The sequence below is a fragment of the Anguilla rostrata genome, chromosome 10 (genome assembly GCF_018555375.3).
Source record: "Anguilla rostrata isolate EN2019 chromosome 10, ASM1855537v3, whole genome shotgun sequence".
Taxonomy (NCBI): domain Eukaryota; kingdom Metazoa; phylum Chordata; class Actinopteri; order Anguilliformes; family Anguillidae; genus Anguilla; species Anguilla rostrata.
This window is the reverse complement of record NC_057942.1, coordinates 10,523,250-10,544,667: the sequence shown is the minus strand read 5'-3', so window position 1 is coordinate 10,544,667 and position 21,418 is coordinate 10,523,250. Positions and strand designations below refer to the sequence as shown.

Sequence of the window (21,418 nt, the reverse complement as noted above, 5' to 3'; positions counted from 1 at the left end):
CGTTTTGCATTCATACAGCCAGAGATTTTACTGAAGTGTAGGGAGTTTAGCTGCCCTGCCCTTTTAAGAGGGATTACAATTCCTGTGCCTTAACCATTGCTGCGCACTTAAGCCTTATTTCTTTCCTGTACTGCTGTTTAATAATTGTTCTTATCCTGGATTCAATCAATATTTGACCTTAATCTTGACTTACAAGGAAATATTGTGTGTTATTTTTTGTTAGCTAACACATGTTAGTGCAATTATTGATCTGCAATTATTGAAAATTAAGAATACATTTTGATCGGAGCTACCTTCTATTTTGTAACTTCCAGAATAATAGCAGGCCAGGGATAATGCAGAGAAGAGCAGACACCAGACTAAATGAATCAAAGTTCCCTTTTGAACGCTTATTGCAGATATTTCTGCTGCAGAGGAGAGTAAACATTTTTTTAACAAGAGACTGCGGTAGATATACATTATGGTTGTGTACATTATGGTATACATTATGCAGGACCTTCTCTCCATACTTATCCTCCGCAGGGTGAACTCAATGGACACAAAGGTCTCGTTCCTTCAAACTTTCTGGAAGAAGTGCCTGACGACGTAGAGGTCTTTCTCACAGACAGTCCGTCTCGATACGCCCAGGACACCCCCGCTCGGACAAAGACCAAAAGGGTACATCCTCTTTCGCAGTACTAGCCCTTTGTCATCCATTTGTTGTTTTGATTTGTTTACCTCGCTATTTATTCACTTGAACGTGTGCATTCGTGTGTGAAAAACAGACGGATTTGCAATGGGGAATTTGGAAATTGGTTCAAAACCACTGTTGAAATTAGAGCAGTGAAGAGAACTCCATTGTACTTGACAGAAGTACATATATGTATATACTGTTAAGGGGGGAAAGTGTACATTGTAATATTTTTAAATGGAAATATTCATAAAGCCTTCTGTAAGAGGATATTTAAAAAAAAATAAAAAGTCAAACTCACAAAGCATTTTATTGTATTTTCACAAGGAAGCATGTAAATTTAGCATTGTAAGTGCTTTATGAATATAGCCTGCATTTGATATAAAATAATCACCGATAGAACAATTAATTTAGATGGGCTGGATTGAGGTTAATATACTATGTAGTCTCTAGCAAAGCATGTCATTTCCTTTATAGGATTGAAACTTACATTTTTACCTGAACACAAAATATTATGTTAACTATCACAATTTTTGTATTTGTTCCAGAAAACTTTGTTTTGTAACATTGGGTACATTCTAAAATATATTTGAGCAATACAAACAGCAAATAAAGCTACTGAAAATAGTTACAACAGTAGTATTAACAGTAGAAACAATACTGTAATAACTGTATGTAAACAAATTGCAAATTAATATGTTTGCTTATCAACAGGTTTCATCTGAGATTTGTATTTCTTTGTTTATTTGATTATAATCCTTATTATTTTATTCATATTCATAGTGCGGATTATTGAAATGCCATCACTGCATTTTTTTATTTCTTTTCTCACCCGCTTGGCAAAACAGAAGAAGAGTGTTCATTTCACACCTTAAAGGCACTGTTTCCGTCACGTAAGTGAGCAACTGAGGATACCAAGAATACGCTCTCCTGGTCTAATGCAGATGACATGGGTACCCTAGCTCCCGGTATGCAACAGAAATTCTTTCTTTTTTCTGTATTCTTTTTTTCCCAAAAACATAAACAATATTTTCAGATTTTATTTTCAAATTGTTCGTAACTAAACACATTCAGTGCTCCACACACACACACACACACACACACACAAACATACGTAACATTTAACCAATATATGTGACATGGAGTTTCTTTGGTTTTATTGGATCTTTTTCCTCTGACAAACCCAAATATTGCTAATCAAAGGTTGGGAGTATTGTATTAACCTGAGAGAACACCCCGGCCAGTGCATTAGACAAGAAGTATGGTATCTTCAGTTGTTTCTCTGGGTGTTGTAACATTAAAATGTTCGTCCTTCATGATAAGTATCCCTGCTGTAATTCATGGTAAGCTAAAAGGCCATTGTTGCACGCCAAGATTGCCTCCTTATTGTTTGCAGTTTATTACACTCTCTAACATCCAATAAGATACCTTCCCTTTCCTTGAAGTAGTGCACCCTGCCACACTTAATATAGAAAAGCAAAAACAAAATGGTGACCCAGTGGAAAATTTCTGACCAGCTAATTTCTTCTAGAGGTTTCCAGATAAGCGCATTGTGAAAAAGTATAACCACATTAGAACTCCAATGGCATATCTTTACCATTTGGCCTTCAAATCGTCTTCTTAGCCTGGCTTCAGAGAGTGGTTGCACAGCGTGTTATTCAAAGATCCTGATTAAGTCGTTTGTGGGGTGCACTTTTTCGTTGTCACTTAAGGAATGATGCGAAATGGCTAAAGAGCTACTAACAATTTTTTTTTCTCATAGAAAATGGCATCAGTTAGGTTTTCAAAATTCATCACTATATTAACATGAGAAATGGAGAAGCTTTTTGTTTTATTTTCTTATTTAATTTTATTTAACTATTGTTAAATGCTTGCAGACAGATTTGTAAATAAAACTTTTTTAAAGCAGGTTGAATTGATTCCCACAACCTTGATGAAGTTACCTTGGTGAAAAGTGATTAATTGCATCAAAACTGGTAAATTAAATACTTATCTCCTCTCTTCATATCACTTTTTATTATTCAATTATGTGCAGAATATCCCTAAAATTTTTCATTTGGACTCCTAGATGGTCGTAACTCATACTAGTAGCTACTGTCTCATGTTAATGATATTCGAGGGCACCAGTCCTTTCTCGAGTGCAATTGAAAAGAAGCCTTTTAGCTCATGATTACAATAAAGGAATATTTAGACTCTAGATGTCTCATTGTAACCTGGTTGTATTACTGATTTTACAAGGAGGTAATTGAAAGACTTGCACATACTGTCATTTTCTGTGCCTCACTGGAGAATAATCTGATAACTGTGTTCAATCTCTTGCTTATGCTGTGAGGAAACGTCTAGACCTCAAGCAGCCAGCAGCAAAATAACCAAGTGTGTGCTAATGATGAAGTGAATACTTGATTAAAGTCTGTACTAGACCTAAACATGCACATTTACTTCTGGGTCCTGGAAGTGCTCTGGCTTTTCCAGGTGTAGCATTTAAACCAGCTTGATTTGAAGTCTGCTTTTCCATGCTGGGAAGATGGAAGGGGAGGGGGTAGTCTTCAATTCACACGTTGCGTGTGAAGGTACGCTTGCTCTTAGAAATGTGAACTTAACCTATGTGTGCGAGAAGAGGCACTTGACTTCACTTTAAAGGGAGATAACACATGAATCCAAAGGTATGGGTCGCCTCCTGAGACAAAAATGGACGAAGTGGAGGGAGTAGGGACTTGGGGGTGCGAGAGAGCTGGCTTTGTAATCCCCTGAACTGTCCCTTACGGGTCTCCCATTAGGTTCCACTGGAAAACACTGGGCCGCCCAGAAGAGCCGCCTCCCCCACTGTGCGCCAACACCTCCCTGGCTCCGGGCCCGCCACCCTGGGGCCCGGCAGCCCCATCAGGGGCCCCCGCGACATGTCCTCCAAAAAGAAAAAGGGACTACTCTCCAAAGGGAAGAAACTGTTGAAAAGACTTGGCGCCGTGAAATAAAGCGATATACTTAACTGAAGTATATACCAACCACATTCATATTACAGAAAAAACAACTCTATTCTTTCATTACTGTAATTTAAAAAAACAAATGGGAAAAAAAATAGCTGTCAAAACTAGGATTTTCATGACAACTGTCAACTAGTCAAGTGCTGTACACACATCTAACTCGTGCTCGCGAAGCACACAGTTCATGCTCAGTTTTGACTGTATTTGTTTGATCTAAATGCAGGGACTTTTACAGGGGACGGCAGAATACCAGATGTCACTATTTTTATGCAACCTCTCCAGTCAAGTATGTTTATCGTGGATTCCAAGTGGATCAAAATGTTTTCTCAGTTCTGAATGTAGGTCAGTCAGAGGGCATTCACAGTATTTGTTACCTCTCTCTCTCTATAAAACACACATTATTAACTCAGTAATGAAAATGCTATGCCCCCCTACCATCACTGTTATTGTTGTTCTTGTAAGCTTGCCTCCAAACAAATTGGATGGCGGATGTTTACAGCCCATGACTGACTAGGATCAACGAGGGCCTTAGTATACACTGTAAACACTTATCAGATTGAATTTTTTATATATATATTTACTGGCTTTGGCATAAAAAAACAAAGCATAGGTAACATCATATTGAGTATATAGTGAAATTAACATCCAGAGAAAAGAACTAAATTCACATTTCAAGAGCATACCGTTTCTCTAAGAGGAATTGGTAAAACACGGTTTTCTTTTGGCTGCAAAAAAATACACACCCATCTGGACCAACAGGTGTCAACACTCAAGTCTTGGCTTTTCAGCTTTTCAAAAGGGAACATGCCCCCATCACTCACGACTAGTTCATCAGTATTGAATGGTCATGAAATGCCTAGTTGAAACCAGCCTCCATGTATTTGCCTTATTGATGCACAATGGTTTGTATTTTGTCCAGTAAATGGAGCAAGAGTAGTTTGTATGTACTGTGTGCATTCATGTTAATGTGTTCCTTCTCGAAGAAAAAAGAAATGTAGTTTCAAGTTCTGTGATGAAGTGACGTGGTACTAACTACATTTCCATGTATATCTGATTTTGTTGGAGGGCAGAAGGGGGTTGGGGGGGAGAGATTGGGCTGAATAGTCCTTTTTTTAAAAATCCGAGGGGTCTGGGTCTAATTTTTAAGTCCCAAGTTTACTCCAGATTCTGCACAAAAATGTGTTCATGTGCTTACAGGCTAATTTCTGGCCATGACCTTCATTTAAACAAATTCCTGTTGTGACAGGCAGGAGCAAACATCCCATTTTTTTCTTTTTAACTAACGGGCTGTTTCTGCATGTTCCATATTGTTATATTGATGGGAAGCCTTGGTCATTTTAACCCCCCAAAAATGTGTATTGCAGTGAATGAGGCGCAGTATGTTTTGGGCCACCCTAAAAGTTATTTGGTTTCATCATGTACACCACACTTTTGGTCCAGAGCTGGTATGTGAAATGAGATCTTTCTCCTCCGTGCTTTTCCTTTACACATCAATCAAAGCCAACATTTCACACCGTTGTCACTCAGACCATTTCATTACCTGTTACCACCCACTTCCTTCTCATTTTACCTACTTTTGAATGAAAGAAAAAGAACTGAGACTGCCAAAAATGGAATGTACAATAAGTTGGGTATAATTTGCATAATTGTTCGCCAAAATAAAAAATAAAAAGAATTCTGCATTTGATCCATTTAATGTACATTTTTTTCTCCCAGTTCATAAAGAATCAGTGATTGGGCATAGCTTCTATACATATTGTTTTGAGTGACTGTTGCTCTTTTTGTACTTGTCCATTTGTAAATTGTTTTTAAATGTTTATACTTGATTTTCAGACTGCCTTTTTTGTAAATTAAGATTTATAATCAAACAGTGCAAGCTTTCCCCATGGTGTCTTCAGAAACATGTTTAAAAGTCTGCAATTGTGTGCTAGCTTTATGAATCAAAAATATATATCATTGGCCTATATTTGTGGTTATCAAATACTGTGTGGGTGGTGCATGTGTACAAATTTTTTATCAAAATAAATTTGATATTTTGTAATGTTTGTCTTGTTATATTTTGAAAAATGAAATGCACTATTCCTTATTCAACAAAGGTTTTATTCACACCATTTCAGTACACCATACACATAGGAAACAACTTGATCTTCTGGAGAACTCTTCCACACAATTTAACTGAACAAAAACCAAAGTTTTATTTTTGTTTGTTTTTTTGACCATCCTTAGCAAAACCGTCTTAAGTCAAGCAACTTCACTTAGGGCAACAAAGATGAATATAGTTGCAAATGAAAAGTAGGCAGACCAGCAGAAAAATGAATACTCCAGAGTTTTCACTGTTAAACCAAAAACGGGCATTCTTTACCAATGGTTGGTATTCAAAGGGAGCCATACTTCCACTTGTGTGCCCATTAAAAGTACTGATTAACAGCAAACTTAAGGAAACAGCTGACATTATGGCTCAGCCAGCCAACTTATCAGTAGTTTTAGTAAAAATAAAAAAACTCATCATAGACCCTTGTGTGCAACTATATATATATATATATATGCATGTGTGGGTCTGTCAGTATTCAGTTTATAAGTGCTGCTGGTGGTGACTGTGCCATTTAGTTCAAGATAATTCAACTTGTTCTTTTAATTTACATTTGATCAATAAAATAACTTTTTCCCTTTTTCCTTATACTTCATACTGATATACCTGAGTAACTCAATGATAAATGGCTCTTCCCAACTCGAAAGCAGGGATAACTGCTGCAAGTTTCTAGAAAAGAAATTGAAATACGTGCCAACAACCTGAAAAGATGAAGTTACATTCACATGTATACGTGTTGCCGGTGTTGAAGAGAACACCGCTCAACTTTCTAATACTGCTCAGAGCAACTGAAAAAATCCTACCACTGACTGAGTAGACCTTTTACTAATGACCTTTAATGCTACTGTAAACACTGAAACAAGCCTGTGCACACAAACATGTCCACCATTACATTCAAATGAACATCTTAACAGAAACTGAAATCAGGTTTTTACATTCCTGTTCGGTAGTTACGCACACTGCCAAAGAACTTGGCATCATCATGTAGATGCAAGGGTTGAAACAGTAAATATGAAACAAACTTTAGTCCGTTTAACCAACCATCATGTTGCTCCCAAAAAGCAGTCAAACAAGTCTTTAGGTACCTTAAAAAAAGATATTTTTTTAAATTAAAAAAATAAAAGGATTTAAAACAAGTGTTCGTAAAATGAAAATTTCTAACAAATGCGCTCGCTGAATGAAAATTCTCCGTTCCCCCATTACAGGTAGTAGAGGAAGTCATCCAGGTGCAGGCTGGGGGTCCTGTGGATGCTCTGGCCCACCAGGAAGGCCAGCTTGTGGGCATACTGGCAGGGTGCAGGCACCCGGATGATCCCCTGAATTAACGAGGGACACCAAGTTACAACCTGGAGACCCAAATCCTAACGGGCTTGGATGGGAGTTAAATACATTTCATATTTCTCCAGATGAATTCACATATTCTAATTCAAACCACGGACACAGGTCGAGACAGATGTCACAGCATCAATTAAAGCCATGCCTTCGTTTCAAGACATTTTTTGATCTACAAAAATTAGAATTTATTATTTGTAGAATTTAATCTTAGGGTGAACTACCCATTAACATTTTATTCTAAAAATGCAACGGATTAAAAACAGGACATACCAACACACACTGAAAATATCAGTTGTAAATAATTTTAAGACCAACCAGGACAGGATTGTAGAACGTAGAACGCAGCGTTTTGTTACCTGCCAGTTGTAGTACAGGTGGCAGAGTTTGTAGGTCAGCCGCTGCATGTGGTCCGGTTTGAGCCCGTTGCTGTCGAACACCACGTTGTAGTGAGTCGGGGAGACGCTCCCCATGCGAACGGCCTGACTGATGATGAAGAAGTCGTACCTGAAAACCACACCGCAGCTCAGAAAGGAATTGGACTGGATGACGTCTTCGTACCGCCACACTGAGAGCGCTCGTGCGCCGCGAGCGCGCACGCCTGGCGTCACGTACCATTCGGGGCGCGTCACCTCCGTGTCGATGACCGTTCCTGGCGGCGGGTTGGCCAGCTTCCCGTCCAGCCGGGCGAAAAAGCGGGAGCTGATCCGCTTCTTCACCACCACGACCGACAGCTTGGGCCTGGGGGACAGGCAGGCGTTAGCGTGGCTCTGCCAGGCATCGCTGGGGAGAGAGCGAGCGCTAAAAGCAGGGGTGTGTGTGTGTGTGTGCGTGTGTGTGTGTGCGCGTGTGTGTGTCTCTCACGCGTAGTCCTGCCCCAGGGCCCGGATGGAGTCCATGATCTGCGGGACCTCGTAGTTGACCACGCTCTGGAGCATGCCGTCGCCCACGCCGTCCCGGTACACGATGATGCGGGCCGGCAGGCAGTTGTTGTACTTCAGCCACGCCTTCAGAGCCTCTGGAGATGGGAAAAGGCGCTTTAGGCACGGGCCGCGCCTCGTAGCAAAGCCTGCGCCAGGCTAGCGAACTGCAGTACGCTGCCAGGCCACTGACTCAACTTGCCTTGCAGCGCCACCTTCAGGCCGTCCATGATCTCCTGCCCACGGTCCTGCATCACACACTTGGAAAACCATCTGGAAGATGAAGGGAACTTCACTTGCATTTGACACACAAGGACGAAAGAAATGGACCAAGTACACTGGGACACTTGCTTTTCAAGAAATTACATTTTCAAATGACTTAACATGAAAAACCAAGGAAAAACACAGATCTTACGTCCATTTAACTTGCCAACTTACTTAAAAAAAAATTTCAACAGTAAAACTTCAAGCGCCCAAACTATCCCCACCAGTGCCTTTCCTAGGGGTAACTCCCAGCAGAGCCCGCTCCAGTGTGGAACCCCTACCTTGACATTCCCTGGTTGAGGCTGGCCACTAGAGCCCCGATGGACCTCTTCCCAGCAGCGGTGTCATGGTAACAATCAATCCCCACGATCATCAGATGCTTGAGCTGGGGAACAAGTGCCAGTTACAGAGCATAGCAGGGTTCAGAGGTATGAGAAGTGTAACTGTGATTTATTAAACCTTTTAGCACACGCAAAACCAGTAACATGACTGACGATTGGCCATGGTATGTTCTGCACAAATCATTGGTTGTGTTATTAGTTTGTGTACACTAAAAGGTTTTGTACATGCTAATGCACTACTCGTAAGTGTGTTTGAACACGTTTCTTACCGGGATTTCCACGCTCCACAGCTCGCCGCCCATCTTGCAGTTTATCTGCAGGGCGATCTTGGTGGCGATGGTCATGAGGGCCTGAGGCCGGCTGAGGGTTCGAGCCACCACGCACTGGCTGGGAGTGGGACACTCCACGCACAGGTACTTCTTCACGCAGTCGTACTTGTCCTTGCGGTTAGTGGGCAGAATCACCACCACCTGGGGAGACAGGGTTCGTTCAGCTTGAAGAGGCGGGTCGTTGTGGTCAGTGCGCCCGGAAGCACCACCTGAACAGGGGGGAGAATGTGCTGATCTGCTGTGGTCAGCACGGAGGAGTTTTCACCCATTTTAGTTATTCAATTCCCACTTAAATGCAACATCTGTTTCCTTTGCAAGATTTTAGTCAAAGAACTGAATCAATGTTTAACGTCAGACTCAAAACTCATGAAATAACACCTTAGGCCAGCACATTACTAGAATAAGGATTAAGGGCACAAGTCACGAACTACAAGTGTTTTATTTCAGTTATTCACAGAATGAACTCTGATGCTTTCCTGCATCACAAAGACACAATTCATAATAAGGAGCACAAACAGCAGTCATGACAGAGGCGTGTGCTCACTTACTAAAACAGCTAAACAAACATGTAGGATTGGTTTTGCTGTGGATTTCAGTCCTTTGATTGGTATATAATTTGTGATGGATAGAATAATAGACACCTGTTCTGCAGTACTGGCAGATGGTGTAGCCTGTTGGGTTTTGCTAAGATTTTAAAATCTCACCACATGATGGCAGTCCTGCATTCTATAAGGCTGCGTGCACACCTACCATCTGAGTACCCGGGCCAACGTTCTGCTGCAGAGACCTGAGCAGAGCGTCCTGCCTGTCGTCATACTCAATCCTGCAGAGAAATAAGACAACGGCCATTAACTGCCTTCTGGAGCGGAAGGCTTGTAACACAACGCTACAGTTATGCTTATGTCTGGAAGACTGTATCATTTCTGCCAGCCTTGCTTGCCCATATCAAGCAAAATTAATTACCAACACTTCTTTGATTAAATTACAAAGACTCAAGTACAGTACAAATTTCCATGAAAGGTCAAACGGATTGTGAGATGTCTTTTACAGACTGTACTGTTTAAACATTCAGTAAATATGCTGCATTGACATTAAACACTGCACTAACCCAAACAAAAATAAGTCTGTCATTATTCATCTGACTAAAATATTCAAGCACTGAACTGAAATCTTCACTTTGAAGATTTCACTTTGAAGAGTTTCTTCTGTTCAGTCATTTTAAATTGTATTTTTTTAGGAAGGCTCAGGGGCAAGTCATTTTTTAGCATCAATAGCCTCTAAATCTGCCCTGAAGTTAACCCTCTGGCTCCCCCTACAGTCAGTCATGGCTCACATGACTGCTCTCTGCATCTTGATTCCCAGGGGCTGGGACACTCGACCCAGAGTCTGCAGCAGGGACTGCGCCATGTCGCCATTGCGCCGCGTGTAGAACATCACCCAGGACTCCAGGGGGCGGGACCTGATCAGGGGCAGCCCCCTCATCTCCTTCGACCAGTCCGCCATCCAGGGATTATACTCATACTGGTAACAGGGTAGGACAGCATGAGGACTTCACAATACAAACACATTACCCTGACACTGTATGTATAAGCACAAATAAGCACATTTACAGCATGCATTCATTATATATAACAGTATCTTAAACAGCTGCCTCTCTAATGTGCATATGCTGTGTCATACTGGCCCATCACAGCCATAATCTTGGTATCGGGCTAATACCGTTAAATTAGTTTTAACCCCTTGCTGGCCGATATCCCTATGACACCAGTATTACTGTGCACCCCTAATAAAACCCACACATTTAAAAAATTGGATGCTTCATTTCACTGCTTTAACAAAAACCCCTCCCCACGTGTTCCCTCTCCCCCAGGGCATCACAGACCGTCTTGGGCCCCTGCACGATCCTCTCTGCGGGCAGGACGCGGGCCTGGATGTTCACCAGCTTGTTGTCGAAGTTCAGCCCCCAGGTGTTGAGCTCCGCCTGAGCCTCCGTGTTCCTGGGAGGCAGCGGGGAGCGCGTTAGCCTGCTCTCTCCCTCTACGCTACGGCAGCGCTACTTAGCGCAGGTCACAGGGACCCACTGAACATGCACTACACTGCTAGCTGAGCTTTAATTATGAACACTAACTAGCATCGGCTCCTTCACAGGAGTATTAAATATAGATTGAAATAGTTCATCTTTTCCTCTTAATTGGCACAAACACCTCTCCCTCATCTCTTTCATAATGGGATGCGCTCCCCCGTCTCTCTAGAGGCTGACTAAATTGTTTGAACACAAGCCATCTTTACACAGTGGATTCTGAGGGTCAGGGCTGACAAACTTCACCATTTAAAGTTCCATGACACAATCGGTGATACTAATGCAGCTAATTTAAGGCAGTTCAAAGCATTTATCACTCCAATTAAAGGCCGCAAAGGACAACAGCTAACCTTAAAACAATTACAACCGAGTGTCGGCCTTGGGATAGTCATACTTGTGGATGTTGTTGATGAAGCGGCTGAGTCGATTTTCTCTCTGCTCCGGTGTAAGTCTGGTGTGGGATGAGAGATCCTTCATGATGTTGAAGTCGCTGCGCATTTTGTCTGTCAGGCCTGAGTGAAGGGAAGGGGGTCAGTAAATGTGACGGGGAGGTCAGGGAAGCAGCAGGCAATGTGCCGACTCATTCAGGTCGGGGATTCCCACAACACGCTCAGACAAATCCTGTGTTTTTACCCCTTTCAAGAATATTTAGCCAATATCTCATCCACTACATGGCTACATATCTAATATAGCCCCATAGACTCAAACGTGACTGAAACAGCATGGCAGGCCTGTGGTTGGGGGCCAGGTAAAGGTGTCACGTTTACTGACTCTTCCTGAATTTGACTTAGACCACACCCACCTGTCAGGTAGCACAGCTCAGGCACCAGCATGGCAGGCCCAGGGGGCGGAGCTCCCGCAGGGCCCAGCCTCTTCACGTGACTGATCAGCAGCACCTGGTTCCCGTCGGTGATGTCCAGACCGTATTGCTGTATAGTACGAACATTGAAATTTGGTGGTTACAAACAGGAAAAAAACAAAAATGAAGCTTCCTTTCTTAGACTTTTCCTTTCTAAGTGCAATCAGACAGCAATGGTTGTTGTAAATTACGATACAATTAATTTATGTAAAATTTTTGGCAGATGCTTTTATTCCAGAGGGACTCCAGAGCTTAGATCAGCATTTTCATACGGAGAGCCAAGTTAGCTGGTTCATTCAAAACAATGACTGGGAATTGCACTGCAATCTCACCCTCAATCCCACCCTGGGGCTTAAAACATGTAACTTGGCAACAGCTGACTGGAAACAAAATGGAATACATGGCATGGTCGAGCAGGGACTCCAGGGTGCACTCACGGTCTTGTAGTAGTTTTTGAAGGAGATCTCAGAGTCCCCCCTTTTGAAGGTGTTGTTTGGGGTGTGATCCCATGCGATGTCGTCAATTCGATATGTTTTGTTGTTGTACCTAGAAGAGCAAATACAGCGTACAAAATTTAATTCCACATTGTTTGTAACATCCTTTTTCTGTACACCAGCATAAATTCCCAAAAAATATTTTTGAAACATGTTAACTTGCATGGATATAATCAAGTGTCATACTCATCGGAATACTTGGTGTCTCTAACAGAGGGCTGTCAGACTGCAGTCCTGGGGGGCAGCAGTGTGTTTCAACACTTGACTGACCTAAGTACCTGATTGGCTGAAGAGTTCACACACCTAGAGTCCAAAACCTCAGAAACCTGCACACTGCAGACCTTCAGAACTAGCATGACAACAGCTTCAAAACATTAACACGTTTGACACCTCACCTCTTTTCAATCCAACAGAAGCCATTTGTGAATTCTAACCTTCAGCACCCATTGCGAGTCAGTGAATCTGGCAACACAGTTCTCAGTATCAGCCTACAGAAGAGAAACGGTGTGCATCGCTCCACTGGCCGTGCCTTACTTGGTGAGCACGATGAGCCCCACCAGCTCCTTGGTGCAGGCCTCGGGGAAGTGCTCGGGCCCGCACTCCCTCCTCAGCCGGCCCATCACGCTGAGCACCGTCTCGCTGCGCAGCACCTTGTGGCTCACGTCCGTGCACAGCATGATGCTCGACTCGTACTGCAGGATGGTGGTGGTGAAGCCCGGCCAGATCGTCAGCCTACCGTTCAAAACAAGTGTACGGTTATAAAACCTGTACCGGGGATTCTGAATTTACGGTTCCGTAGGGTCACTCTTGTATCGGTGTGTGTAGTATAAACCTGTGCTCCCACGAGCGACACAAACCTGTGCTGGGGGATGTTGAGGGGGTCGCTGGGGTTGTAGTAATGGCGGCCGATCTGCTGCATGTTCAGCATCCTCAGCACTCTGTAAGTAGAAGTACATTTATGTAGGGGCTCTGCCTGTCACTGCCCTGATGCCTTTCATAGCCTAAAGGAAGACTGCCCAAAGTGGCCGGTGAGCAGCTGCAGGGAGGCTCCAGCCTGACCTTCTGAAGATGATGTTGTAGAACTGAAGGCACACCGGGGAGGTGGGGGGTAGCTCGTTGGTCAGCGTGACCGTGATCTTCACCTTCTCTCCGTGCCTGGTCTCGCTGTGCAGCACCGTCTCCTGCACACCACACGCATTTACAGCATTACATCGTCTGCACAGCTGCTCCGGACTGGGACTACAATCCCAACAATTCTTACCGCAATACATTAGCACAGTATCATGTTCCGTGGTAAATCGACTCTTACAGAGTACATACGATCGGACTCCTAAGTACTCTGCTAGAGTTTAATTAACACTGCACATGTGCATTACCTCCCATTAAACTACAATCATATAGTGTTCCCCATTGGTTACTCTCACTCTGAGCTAGGAAACACTAATGAACAGTGCGCTGGGGTGACGGATGTGCGGGGGAGGGGGGGGGATGCCGCACCGTGTTGTGGAGCCTGCGTGGGAGGAAGAGGATGGCCCCGTCGAAGGTGCGCGCGGTGCCCAGCGTCTCGTCGTGCTGGAAGAGGAGGGCGGAGCGCAGGCGGCGGGACTCCATGGGGGGGTTGTAGTCCACGTGGTACTGGAAGAGCACCCACTGGGGCCGGGACAGGATGCGGAAGAAGTTGGCCCTCAGCTCGATGGGAGCCCCGGAAACACCTTTGGGAGAGAGAGTCGGCCGCGTTTATAGCGTGCGCTGGTGCAACGCGCCCGTCCTCCCCACAGAGCCGGGCGGCGTACGCACCGGACTTGGACTCCTTGACGTGCTCCATGGCCTGCCGGGTGTTGATTCCGGCATCGTGAAAGTCGCGCCGTCGCCCGCCCCTCTCCCCGATCTTCACCTGCGCGAAGCCGGCGGAGATCTGGAAGATGGCTGCGCAAGGGCAGCACAAAGAGACGCGTGAGCTCGGCGAGAACTGGACAAACGCAGCCATGGTAATCAGCCGACCTTGCTGTGTGCCGGGGATTTCCGTCACCTAAAATTCCCCCTATCCCTTTACATACAGGGCTGTTTCTCAAGCAACTGCCTGGTTTTTCTTATTAACTGATAAACTGAATAAAAAGAGCAGTTTCTGTTGATGTTCTCTTAGCAGAACTTCATATAACAGAAAATCTAATTTCCCCAAAGATCTAAATATACTGTTTTTGCTTACTATTCTGAACAGGCTCTAATAGCGATTGGTCTTGGTCAACTTTGGATAAGTAAATTCTGACCAATTCCAACTTAAAATCACAAATGAAGAATTTCAGCACTATATTTAAAATGTACCCAAAAAACTATGAAGTATAACATTTTCTAGAAAGCATCAGATGTCTGTACTTTATAGCATGAGATTACTGTTCTTTCTTCTCTGACTGAAGCATTATTTGACTGCCAGCAAGATTCCCAAGTGGGAAGAACGCCATGGGCATCCTGAAAGATCACAGATACACTGCATTATATCTTAAGCTAAACTTCTTCATTTCCCATTGTTATTTTAGTTATACCAGTGTGGATGTGGATTCTTGATACACTTAATTGAAACACTACTGCCTTGTATTTTACCAATTTAACTTAGTAGCCAATACTTCAGATGTCAAATTATAAGTATTCACTGACGACGCAACAATGATAGTCTTAGTAGGAAACCAAGGTTAAAATTTTAAAAACACATTGTTAAATCATCCTCCATTCATGATCCCTATGTCTGCCTGACAGCAGTCCAATGATTGCAGAATGTCATGTAATCTGTGCCAATTTACATTAAGAGTAATCATGATACACTTTGACTCAAAAGATTGTGTATGTTCAGTTGCAATTTATAGTAAAATGATAAATTTGTGTTTAGTTCAGTGGAGCATGATCAGGTGGGGCCAGTGCCATTGTACACTTCAGAAGGAACTACTTGTTGCCTGCATAGTACCAACCTAAATCTCAAGCACAGACAGTATAAAAATCACTGCTTGGACCCCTAATTAGCTACGTGATTGGCCATTCAACAATCCTGCTCAGGACAAGAATTAAGATTTATAGCCAACATTTGCTACCTTCCTTAGCAACAGTTCCCGGAGCTGTTCTCTGCCGTCCACGCCCCACCAGCTCACCGGCCTCTGAAGGAACTTCCCGCGCCGGCTCCTCCGATGGTGGCTGAAATAACATTGGTACGTTTAATACACATTTGTCCCTGCAAAACAAACATGGAGCGCCAAAATATAGATTATATGGCACGTCACCCGTTTCAGAAAATGCGTTGCTGTGCTTCAAGAAACTGGGCATAACTAACCACGGTTCAGTCGGAACTGTTAATTACATAGAAATGTGGAAGATTCTCACCACTCCTGGAGGCCCGGTCTCCTGTCCACGGGCTCGTCCCCTTGATCTAGCTCTAGCTCGGCCGGTCATTCTGTAATGAAGAAACTAAGATTTGCCCTATTTTTTTTTTCCGTGCCTTAAGTTCAAAACTAAATTGTATTGCCATTAGACAACGTTCACCGTATGAAATTGACCACATTGCTACTTAACTAGAGGCCTATACACGTGGTTAGGCCGTAAACATTAGCTAGCTACCAAGCTGCCCAATGTGCTGACAGGGCAGCTGTTTTCCATGCCATTTTGTAAACTTTAAGTGAATTATGTAATCAGCAATTACTTTCGCCAGGCGAAATTATTCTAAAGGTTCGGTAGCTAGAAACTAATAAAGCAAATCTACAATTATTTGCTAAATTTGAGCTAATAAACATTCCGTTTGGCAAACTTAAACTAGTCAGCTATAAAATTTGCAAAGTGAACGCTCACTTTACGATATATACATATAATATAAACAATACAGTATTGTATATTATAATACCTCGTAAGATGATGAACTTCTAATTTTCCTCGTTGTGCGCCTTCAAAAAACTTGGAATGTACACTAATTAAACCACACCCGTCGTTATAAGGCAACCATTGGTTCGTCAATCTTAGTATCCCTACGCGTGTAATACAGCAGTGGTCTGCTGCATAAGATGTAAAATGATGTTACACTAATTTTTCTACTTAATTTTGCATTATTATTAATATTCAGCAGAAAGAATGTTGATAGTTTTGTTTGTTCATAGGTAAATTGGTTTCAAAAGTTAAGTGGATCTACTTGTTTTGTACGGATACTGTGCACATGAAGATTTTTGCAACTGACTGTGCGCAGTTTGCAACTTTGCAACTTGTCGTCGAGAGCAACATGATGACTTTCCACTAGATGGCGCCGGAAGAATGGCCTGACTTCTAAATCGCAGCGGTGGGTTTTCGTTTCTTAATGTCAATTTTATTCACACCGTTATAGCAAGTGCATTCACAGTTACCGAGCTGGCCACGTCGCTATGGCAAATGATTTATAAATCTGTTGAGTTTCGAACATGTTCTCTTCATCTTAGTTTAACTAGGTCACTTGTTTTTTTAACTACCTTTCCAGTTGAAATTTGTATTGCAGCTCTTTTTTGAGGTAGGAAAATGTTTTATGACTAATACGTAGCCAGGAATTTATAAACCTCTCAAATCATGACAGCACTGAGAAAATTATTAACTGGGAATTGCTTTTTGCGGGATGTGTTTTCGTGTTACTTGATTTTTGTAAAACAAACAAAAAAGTAAGTGTATAAAGGCACTTGTGTCTATTATTGAGAGTGCCTCTGCAAAAAAATAAAAACACGCTATTTGGATAAAAAGCATCTGAATATGTTATATTAGGAATTTTAAGTGGACAGACGAGCGCGCACTTTCTCTCTCTCTCTCTCTCTCTCTCTCTCTACTTTTGTTATTAAATAGAGAGAGTAAAAAAGTAATGTAGTGTAGTAAACAGTCTCGTGTATCAAATACAATGTGCAGTTCCTTTGCATGAATGCATTAGAATCCACTGGAAGAAGAAAGCTAATCGTGTGTGCCTAATGTGCTCTACACCTTTAAGCCCTGTACGTTCACCATTGCCTGGGTTTTGCAGATAGAAGTTCCCCTACTGTGCCACAGTCACTTGTTTATTCATCTCCTTGTATTTTGATGGAAACAACATCAGTGGACCCCAGAACATCTGAGTTTACTGGGAGACACATGAATCAGCAAGAGCACAAATTCAAAGTGGATTTTCCTTCTAATTTTCTCTGGAAGCCCACGGGGATTTAGGCCAGTATCTTCTTGTGTGATTTTACGCAAATATGATAAATTGGCATATTTGTTAATTCAAGGTCTCTCCATTGTGGTTTTATTTGCCGCAACACCATGCTGCTTGGTTGCGCTTGGTCGAATGTAAAAAATAACCATTTAAAAGATGTGATCAAAGAATGCCAATTCCACAACTCATTTTTCATTTGGATGTTCCCAGCCTGAAGTTTGTATGCTCGGACAGTCCTTTGAGCACCTGGGTCCAAACCACAGCTGGTTTAATCTGCAGGGCAAAAAAAACAAAAACATCAGCAATGTTTTGTATACAAAGGTGCTTTACATTTATTTTCCTCACTATGTCAGATCTGTTGTGATTCACATTCTTGGTTATGTGACCTTCCATTTTGAGTGCCTGTTTACACCAGAAGACTGTGGGTTCTGTGCCCAGCTGTGTCACCCCATATTTTAAACAAATTTAATTGCCTCTCTGGTTGGCACTTATGTTAAAAGAGAGATTTGGGCAATAGCTGCATGATAGACTGGTGTCTCGGGTGTGTATTTGTGCATTATGATGAATCTGAGCAGCTGCAACCTGTCAATCCTCATTTGTGTCATCTCATAAACCACCCAAGTTGGAGCATTATTATTTACCAGTTGTGTGCAGAGGCCAGTTTTTAACTGCAATTTAGGGAGCCAACAAGTTTCCTAAAGAGCGTGCAGGGCTTGTCGTTCCCTTCCTTGTTTCGACGCCCCTGCTGAGTTTGCTGAAAGATTAATGATTCAGATGTTGAGGATTCTGCGGCAAAGTCACACATTGCCTCTCTCCCGGTACATTACCATGCCCACATTATGAGCCACCGTTAAATTTTTCCTCTCTCCCTCATCTCGCCCCACCCTCACTCTCCGTCCTCAAAAAAAAAAACTAAAAAAAAAATCACTTGGCACCTTAGAGGGCATTCTAAGGAAGATGTACGTTAGTCTTTCATGTCTGAGATCTAAGACTGATTACAGATTCAGACCTGAGGGACACGTCTGATAGGAATTGCACCAGTCACTGTTTACCTGCCTTAAAAGGAGAGGAGGAATCAGAGTCTAAAAAATGCAAAAGAAAAAAGATTTTAGCACAAGGTGATGCACATTTCCAAGCATTGTCATTACCTTAAATATTCACCTCTTTGTGTTCTTTATTCCTTTTATTGTTTGTTTTAGATCCAAGTCTGCGCCCTTCGGTGAACTACAAATCCCAGAAACCTTTCTACACATTACCATATGAGAAGAGGACGTCAGACATTTTGAACTGGGGTAAGTGTTTATTTCTGGTACCAGTGATCTGCAAAAAATTGTGCCCATGAGTATTCAAGTATATATGCCTTTTCACATTCCCCAAGTTTACTTGCTGCATTTATAAACACATTCACAAGTGAGTTCTAGATAGGTTAAGAAAGACACTGTGATAAACAAACTTCAGCTAGCCAAGCACATGGGTAATACACAGTTAGGAACCTTAATCCTTTCAGCAGGGGAAAATAGTGAACCATCTTGTAGAAGGCAAGCGTAATGGCATTTTGTTTTCCTGGGGCTTTTGATGCCAAGTGTTTCTCTATTAACAGTGCTGACACATTTTATAAGATCTATAAAATGCAAATGAGAAATGAATACTGTATAGAATGTGCTGTTGCAACACCTGGAGCACTGAACTCATCCCCAATGGCAACACAATGTAAAATGGGCTTGTGTTCCCCGATGCGTAAACATACCCCTTTTGTCACTCAAAGGATGGGTTGGTTGGCCCTCAGTGATGTCTCCTTACTGATGCGTAGCAATGTTCAGAATCTAGCATTGCTATTTTGTCATTCCTTTTTGTCCATTTTTCAGAGAAACTGAGACCTTGGTCAGTGCAGTTGGTCTGCTAGAGAGGATTATATCCTCTCTATTCTTAGTGTAGCTGCTTCTTGTGTGCATCAAATTAGTATGGTGCTTAAAAACAGGCAAAGACTTTCTGTGAAACACTTAAATATGTTTTAAGGCTTCAAAATTGCCGAATCACTGCCCTAGAATCCCGTCAGATTATATCTCGTCTGAAAAAAAAAAATGAAATTGTAGTCTTTAAAATGTAATCGGAGAAAATAACTATTCAGAGAGGAAATTGAAAGTAACGACTGTGAGAGTAGCTCTCAACAGGGAGAGCGGGTCTGATAAAGAAAAAGAAGGGTTATGTTTGCCTCTGGTATTAAGCGTGGGCATCCAACAAAAACTCATTCATTCCTTAAAACCCAGCATGGGAACCAGCACCACGGGGCACACACCAAAATGAAAGTGCAGCTAATTTGCGCCTTGAATGAGAGAGGCCCTTCTCCACGTAGATGTGGGAACGTCAGAAACACTACTGACGCATGTGACTGAGTGACCACAAACTGCGTATGGATGTCGCTAAGCCGCTGAGAAGGGTTCTTCTATCTTTGTTCAATTTTATAAATCTGCTCAATTTTTGTTTATTTTCACACCGCTGAAAATGTCCACTGTACACCACAGTAAATGCCCCCCCCTTTAATGGCCTGCAATGTAAGGGTCAGCTTGCATGAAGGTGATGCCCATTACCAAAGCTGGGATTTCAGCCTTTTTTTATCATGGAGAGAGAGTGCTGAACCTCTAACTCCACAAAGACATTGGTGGTTTTTGTTTTGGCTGTAATGAGGGCACATTGTCATTCAGAATGCCATATTACTGAATGTCACATATCAGCTCTCTGAACCGCCTCACTCAGTGACCTTTCATTGCAGTATGCTGATTGTGTTGATTTTGCGTGAGAGACTGCTGCTCTTTCAGCCCTTGCAGTCAGTGTTTCCTCCCAAGTGTGGCCATTTCTTGTTTCCCTGAAGTCGTGCTTATATCTCCTTGGCAGCAGAAGCCTCTCGCTATGCTCTGTGCTAATCCATTACCAAGATTCATCTTTTAAGATCTTTTAAGTTCTTTATATTATTATGAAAAAGAGAAACATCACAAGTTTGAAAACTAACCCCGCAAAAAAGATATTGTAATTTCTCCAGCACTCTGTTACACTGAGAGAATGAACATAGCCCCCCCTCCCTTTTTTATCAATGGTTCATTAAAACTTAAAGAGATTTATTTCTTCTCTTTATGTGCATTTGGGCCGAGTCCAATTGGGGTTCATCTTCAGAAAGATGCCTATCAGCGGACTCTGGATCATAATTAAAGTAATTATTACCTTCTCATGTCTCAATGTGGAGCGGTTTCAAAAGACACAGCAGCAGAGATATTTTCATCTCCGTCCACAATGCTGTTTATCTCAGGTCCTTCGCTAGACTCTTTTTAGACTACAATTCCCTTGGTGACATCAGAACCGTCAGGACAGACCACTTTAGCTTCCGACCCACCTGCTTGAGCTTATGTTATAATTTTGCCTAATACTTACAGTCAAATCCACAGTCTGTTGCCTGAGTAAATATAGGCTAGCATTAGCTTCAAGAGCCCAAATGATTCCTGCACTAGACTCTGATGATGAGTGCTCAATGTATTTTGGAGGAGCAAGGCTTTTTAAAGAAGGGAAACACTCAGATTTTATGCTCATAAATTCAAAATCTTCAATATATTTTTTCTTCTTACAGTACCAGGAGGGGGGTTTCAGAACCAAGAAATAAGCGATGATTAATAAGAAGCTGGTATTTTCATTTGCATCAGAGAAAGAAAAGTCAAAAGGAATATTAAATAAGCATGGCTTTTTGAAAATACTTTTCTTGCTCGTCATCACACCTTTTATTGGAATGAGATAAGCCACTGGACACATGAAAACCTTTTGAAAAAGTTTCTTTTCAAACGTGCCCCCCCTCCACCTTCCCGAAAAAAAAGGGGGGAAAAAACAACAAAGACTGAGACCA

The 21,418-nt window shown here is 42.3% G+C and overlaps 3 protein-coding genes across 12 annotated transcripts in view; 2 read left to right on the top strand and 1 right to left on the bottom strand.

Moving 5' to 3' along the window:
• Window positions 1-5,692, top strand: part of rimbp2b (RIMS binding protein 2b) — a 120,234-nt gene extending 114,542 nt beyond the window's left edge. For 6 of the 8 annotated variants that reach the window (XM_064354009.1, XM_064354012.1, XM_064354015.1 and 3 more), the window contains 2 exons: window positions 523-657; window positions 3,448-5,692. In XM_064354009.1, coding sequence (XP_064210079.1) covers window positions 523-657; window positions 3,448-3,642 — 330 coding nt within the window. In that variant the 3' untranslated portion in view covers window positions 3,643-5,692. Of the gene's footprint in view, window positions 1-522; window positions 658-1,518; window positions 1,987-3,447 lie in introns of those variants that run through there. The other 2 variants (XM_064354013.1, XM_064354017.1) reach the window with 1 other exon arrangement.
• Window positions 5,693-5,730: 38 nt separating this feature from the next.
• piwil1 (piwi-like RNA-mediated gene silencing 1) lies at window positions 5,731-16,735 on the bottom strand. Of its 2 annotated transcripts, none has more exons than XM_064354008.1 (21): window positions 16,240-16,735; window positions 15,726-15,809; window positions 15,440-15,539; window positions 14,157-14,285; window positions 13,857-14,071; window positions 13,419-13,540; window positions 13,217-13,297; window positions 12,894-13,091; window positions 12,303-12,411; window positions 11,809-11,935; window positions 11,401-11,518; window positions 10,809-10,923; window positions 10,260-10,447; window positions 9,677-9,749; window positions 8,867-9,067; window positions 8,538-8,641; window positions 8,195-8,265; window positions 7,937-8,090; window positions 7,688-7,813; window positions 7,432-7,579; window positions 5,731-7,056 (listed from the first exon to the last, which is right to left on the bottom strand). In XM_064354008.1, the coding sequence occupies exons 2-21, from the start codon at window positions 15,792-15,794 to the stop codon at window positions 6,940-6,942; spliced, it is 2,565 nt and encodes an 854-aa protein (XP_064210078.1). In that variant the 5' UTR covers window positions 15,795-15,809; window positions 16,240-16,735; the 3' UTR covers window positions 5,731-6,939. The 2 variants fall into 2 exon arrangements, with proteins under 2 accessions (XP_064210078.1, XP_064210077.1); XM_064354007.1 differs by having other exon boundaries at window positions 15,726-15,795.
• LOC135264939 (transmembrane protein 132C) overlaps window positions 15,417-21,418 on the top strand; it is a 127,644-nt gene continuing 121,642 nt past the window's right edge. The window contains exons 1-2 of one of the 2 annotated variants that reach the window (XM_064354004.1): window positions 15,417-15,553; window positions 18,732-18,824. The gene's annotated coding sequence lies outside the window, so the exon portion shown is untranslated. Of the gene's footprint in view, window positions 15,554-16,730; window positions 16,870-18,731; window positions 18,825-21,418 lie in introns of those variants that run through there. The other variant, XM_064354005.1, reaches the window with a different exon arrangement.